This window comes from Cervus elaphus, chromosome 18, assembly GCF_910594005.1.
Source record: "Cervus elaphus chromosome 18, mCerEla1.1, whole genome shotgun sequence".
Taxonomy (NCBI): domain Eukaryota; kingdom Metazoa; phylum Chordata; class Mammalia; order Artiodactyla; family Cervidae; genus Cervus; species Cervus elaphus.
Window position 1 is genome coordinate 57,569,463 of NC_057832.1, and position 6,000 is coordinate 57,575,462.

Consider the following 6,000-nt stretch of genomic DNA (forward strand, 5'->3'; position numbering starts at 1 on the left):
TCAATTAAATGGTTAGAATTCTTTTTTTTTTTTTGCTTCTTAAGGCCAAAATCTAGGAACTAGTTTTCTCTTGATTGCAACTCAAATTGCAGACATGATAATTTTGCAGAAATAAAACAGCCTTTGGATTGAAAGACACAGGACCCACAAGAGCTAAAACAATTTAAAAAATATTTCTACTTGATATTAAGGTTTACTATGTATCCACAATAAGCAAGAAAATGTAATATTGGTGGAGAGACAGACCCATAGATTAATAGAATAGAGACCTTGGAAATAGACCTACACAAATACGATCAACTGATTTTTGAGGTTCAAAGGTGGATGAAGGACAGTCTTTCAACAAGCAGTGCTGAAGCAGTTGGACATCCAGAGGCAAAAAAATGAACTATAACCAAAACCTCACACTGTATACAAATATTAACAAAAATGGATAGTGGACTTAAAAAGTAAAATATAAAACTCCTACAGACACATAGGAGACTTGGGCAATTTAGGACTAGGCAAAGCATTTTTAGAATTGACAATAAGAGTATGATTCATAAAAGGAAAACTGGTAAACTGGAACCTCATCAAAATTAAAAACTATGAAGATGTAGAAAAGCAAGGAGACTATAATTACCAATTACATATCTGACAAACCTCTTGACCTAGACTATATAGTGTTAGTCGCTCAGTCATGCCAACTCTTTGCAATCCCATGGGCTGTAGCCCGCCAAGCCCATCAGGCTCCTCCATCCATGGGATTTTCCAAGCAAGAATACTGGAGTGGATTGCCATTTCCTTCTCCAGAGAATATATAAAGAGCTCTCAAAAATCAACATTTAAAAACCAATCCAATTAGAAAATGGCAAGCAGCATGAATAGACATTTCACTGAAGGAAACACATAGATGGCAAATAAGCACCTGAGAAGATGTTCAGCATCATTAGTCACTAGGGAGATGCAAATCAAAATCACAATAGTACTACATACCCACCAGAATAGCTTTAAAAAAAACCAAACAAACTGGTAACTCCAGCTGCTAGAGAGGATGTGGAAAAACAGGATTACTTATACAATGCTGGTAGGAATATAAAATGAAACAGTCATTCTGGGGGAAAGTATGGTAGTTTCTTATAAAGCTAAGCATATGTTTATCATACAATCCAGCACTTACACTCTTAGGTAATCATCCCAGAAAAATTAAAACTTCTATTCACACAAAAAACTGTACAGCATCTTTATAATAGCCCCAAACTGGAAAGAACCTAGATGCCTTTCAATGGGTAAATGGTTAAGGTTTCCCTGGTGGCTCAGATGGTGAAGAATCTGCCTGTAATGCAGGAGACCCATGTTCAGTTCCTGAGTTGGGAAGATCTGCTGGAGAAGGAAATGGCAACCCACTCCAGTATTCTTGCCTGGAGAATTTCATGACCGAGGAGCGTGGTGGGCTACAGTCTATGGGGTCGCAAAGAGTTGGACACGACTGAGAGACTCTTACTCACTAAGTAAAGTATAACCTGTCCATACCATGGGATGGTACTGAGCAGTAAAAAAGGAAGGAATCATTGATGCATACAACACTGTGGATGAATCCCCAAGGAATTACAGTGAGTAAACAACGCCCATCTCAAAAGGTTTGTGCTGCATATTTCCATTTCTGTAATGATGAAATTATAGAGATGGGTAACAGATTCATGGTGGCCAAGGGTGACAGAGGCAGGGAGGAAGGGAGCTGGATGTGGATATAAAAGGGTATTACTAGGGAATCCTTGAGTTTGAGAGAGCTCTGGGAGTTGGTGATGGACAGGGAAGCCAGGCATGCTGCAGTCCATGGGGTCACAAAGAGTCAGACACGACTGAGTGACTGAACTGACGGGGGGAATCCTTGAAGTGATAGAACTATTTTCTGTCTTAACTGTGGTGAGGGGCTCATGAATAGGCTTTTGATAAAACTGCATAGAATTAAATATACAGACACACACTCACACATACACGAAAGGGAACATGTAAAACTGGGGGACTCTAAATAAGGTTAATGGACTATTTCAGTGTCAGTTTCTTGGTTGTATATTGTACTGTAGTTACTCCAAGTGCTATCATTTGTAGAAACTGGGTAAAATGGGGTCTCTCTGTATTATTTCTTACAACTGCATGGGAATCTGCAATTATCTCAATGCAAAAAATTTTTTAAAAACCAAACAATTCTCTCTCTCCTCAAAAATCATCCCCATCGGCCTCTGGATGGTGAATCATGTAAATCTCACACTCTAAAATAATGCACACATCAGGATGGGTTCCAGTTGCTCCTATATGTTATTCCTTTGAGACAAGAGAATTTATGACATATCCTGTTTTAAGCAGACAGAGGTGGGAGGGATGAGCCTAAAAGGAAAAATAATTACCATACTGTGGAATAAGCTTGCTTTTTCCTCAGCTTTTTTGATGGTAAAAGTAAGAGTTTTCTTCATGGACTTGTTTTGCATTTAATGGATTACTTTCCTCCAACTTGCCCTCCAAAACTACAGGCTATTGAAAAATACTCTTTCTCTTGTGTACACATTTCCCACATCTATTCTGTTCATCTGGTGATTTTGTGATTATTATCAGGCATTAAACATATGTAGATCATGGTTCTACAGCTAAGAATATGATCCATAATGTCTCCTTCCCCATAGGTTACCAAACGTCACTCTTGGGAATTTTCCATCTTCCATCTCCTTGTAAAGATGATTATACTACAACAAAGTGTGACATTTCTTTCTCTTTGAGACATGGTAAGTTCTCCTCATACACTTTTAAAATTTTATTGTATAATAAATGATTCTAGCTTGGTTAAGATGGATTCTTTCTTTTTATTCACCCAACAATCCAAACCCAAAGTTCCTTTTATTTCCTAGAATTGGCATCAAGGATAAACACCTAATTTGAAGTTTGGACTCAACAGACAGAGGCTTTTTCAAAAAGGTCAGGTATAAAATCTCTGCTAGTGCTGCATGTGGACTAGCTAAGATTTCCCTCCCAGGGATTTATTCTTTTAGACAAGTTTCATCCTGAATTATTTCACTGGAATTGTTACCTTAGAGATTAAACATGTTTTTATAACCTGACTTGGCCAAACTTTTTTTAATCAGGTATGTACTTTTCAGAAATAAAAAGTATTCCAAGACTTTGGGAAATGGAACTATTATTCATGTAATATTCTATAGTCATATATGAACTTTTGATCTAAAATACTTGGCAGAAAGAGGCTAGAAACATTAAGTAGTTAAAGCTTCATGCCTGAACATAGACTCAGAAATATCCTTCCTGGATTAAAGCTTTCAACTGCCAAGTTATTACATGAGCATTAGGTTGGAAATGATTCAGAGAAAAATGATGTTTCAGTCTCAGAAAACCAATGTATTGCTCAAAAATTACATACAAGTTGAGGACAGGATCTTATTAAAAATGAATTTAGGAAAGCTGGTGATTTAGAGAAAATATACAGTAAATTTTCTGTAAAGTCAAGGGTCATTTTATAGATATAATCATTACTATTTGATCTTGGTAACTCTGTACATTGTTACAATTTTCTTAAACACATGCAATGTTTTCATCTACTTTAGAATTCACTTCAGAGTTCAGAAGCTATAAACATACACATTTGTTTACATACTCACATACATTACTATGAGTGAGAAAACATGCAAAGGATGCAGATTGGATAAGATGTGAACTTTGTAAACAGTTCCCCAAACTGGGGACCAATTTTATGACTCTATCTCTTTATCTTCCTGTGCCAGAATGCAAGACAGGGGGTTTAAATAGGCTTAGGTATTTATATAAATGCCCGTGGTTGAACCATGGGCTTCCCAGGTGGCTCAGTGGTAAAGAATCTGCCTGCCAATGCAGAAGATGCAAGAGACAAGAGTTCAATCCCTGGGTTGGGAAGATCACCTGGAGGAAGGCTGAGTGGACGTTGAGGGAGAGGAAGTGTCTCCTGATTGAGGAGGCCTCTCTGAGATGCTGTGGGGAGGTTTAGAACTTTGGCAAGGTGTGAGTAAGTTACCCTGTGGACGGTCTGGGAGAAGATGCTGTGATTGGTTGCTTCTGGTTTTGAATACTGGTTTAATCCCTAAGAGAACAAACAAAGCAGATGTAGATGGGGACTTCCCTGGTGGTCCAGTGGTTGGGATTCTGTGCTTAGTCTCCTGACCAAGGTGTGGGTTCAATCCCTGGTCAGGAGACTAAGAATCCTGCATGCCCACGGAGTGGCCAATAAAACCCCACCCCCTCCAAACAACAATAAAACAGATGTAGATGAAACCAACTCTTCTTGGCCTCTCTGAGGCCAGACCTAAACTTCCTAGTCCTGAGGGGGTGCAGACCAGTGAATCTCCTCTTGCACTGGCTGGTAGCTCATCACTGAAGCAGAAAACTTTTTACAGAGAGCAAATGAACATTTACCATCTACTGCTGTTCTTTCCTTCATGACCAGTCAAGCCAACTAAGAATTTGTCTCAGCGTTTGGGAATGGTATGGAGAAGGAAATGGCAACCCACTCCAGGATTCTTGCCAGGAGAACTGGACAGAGGAGATTGGCAGGTTACAGTCCATGGGGTTGCAAAGAGTTGGACAAGACTGAGCTACTATCACTCACTTACTTGGGAACTGTAAAATTAAAAGAGATTCTTCGAGTCTGCTGCCATGAAGAAATTCAGCATGAATCTTTGAAGAGAAGATTCTAATCAATTTAGATGGTACTCACCCAAAGTAGGGCTGTTACAGACACAAAAAGTTCAGGATCAAAGAGAATAATTGTTGGAAACCTCTTCTCTATGACTAACGTAAATGATTCTCAGCTTATTAAAGACTGCACAGTCATGGAGAATTTGGCCTTTTAGCTCAGAGCTGCTACTTACTCAGAAGAGAGAATTTTGCCTATAAATTCTTTATGAGATGTCATCACTGGGTTAAGTGCAACATTCAAAGCAGAGCTATTTTTAAAAATTAAAATGCATTGTATTTGTAAATTAAGAATCTGAAAGTATTTTGCTCTTTTAGTGTCTTTATTTATCTGCTGCCGTGAATACTCCATTAAAGACTGACAGAAATAGCTATGTGTGGATACTAGCCATGTTTGAATGAAACTTTCTGGTTGCTTGACACAATTATACAACAGAAGAGTCATGAGAATATGTGTTAGTATAGAAACAAGGGGTGGATATGTTTAAACCTATTTTCAGTAAATATTTTAGAACAATTCAATACAAACAGAAAATGGATTTTGACATTACTCACCAAGGTGCAAAAGAAAGGTCAGTTGAAATTGCATTCTTTTGTCAGGAAAAAATTAAATTCAATTCTGCTAGGTTTAGGGGGGAAAAAAAGGAAGGTAAAGTCAGTAACTGATAGAATCAAAAATTGTCATCAATTTTAAGTGACTTAAAAACTTGTCTGATGGTCTTTCTTTGGGTACTTATCCTTTAGTCTTCTTTTTCTCTCCTTTTAAAAACCTAAGTGAGTAGTTAATTTACAATGTTGCATTAGTTTCAAGTGTATCTGATGGTTCTTTGAGACACAAAAATACCCACAGTGCCCAACTCCTTAAATAATAAGTGTATATACTTTTTTGCAAATATTTGTTTTCTAGTTTTTGAAGTCACAGAATGTAATCATTAATCTATTTTGTCCATTTATCTAGAAAAAACTTTAATTGTACAATGAACATGTGTACTTACTGTTGAAAAAATAGAAAAATCAGAAGGCAAAATTGAATTGTTACCCATTGAACTACCGTCCAGAGAAAAGTAGTTAATATCTTGCTCTGTGTTTTTCCATACTTTTTTGCTTGCATATAAATATTTTCCAAAAGTGATACAATACTGCATGCTTGCTTCAATCTATACATCCCAGGCATCTTTCTGTATCAATAAAAACATTTTTACATCAGGGAATTTCCACCTACGGAAGGATATCAGGAGCATTGAGGGGCTTCTACGAACCCAATTTGTAGAACCCAATTTGTGCCCCCCT

The 6,000-nt window shown here is 37.5% G+C and overlaps 1 protein-coding gene across 1 annotated transcript in view; it reads right to left on the minus strand.

Annotated features, from left to right (window-relative positions):
* The window catches only part of LAMB4 (laminin subunit beta 4), a 103,531-nt gene extending 98,232 nt beyond the window's left edge, over positions 1–5,299 (minus strand). The window contains 1 exon segment of the mRNA XM_043871598.1: positions 5,266–5,299. Within this exon segment, the coding sequence (XP_043727533.1) occupies positions 5,266–5,299 (34 nt within the window).
* Between the last annotated feature and the right edge of the window lie 701 nt (positions 5,300–6,000).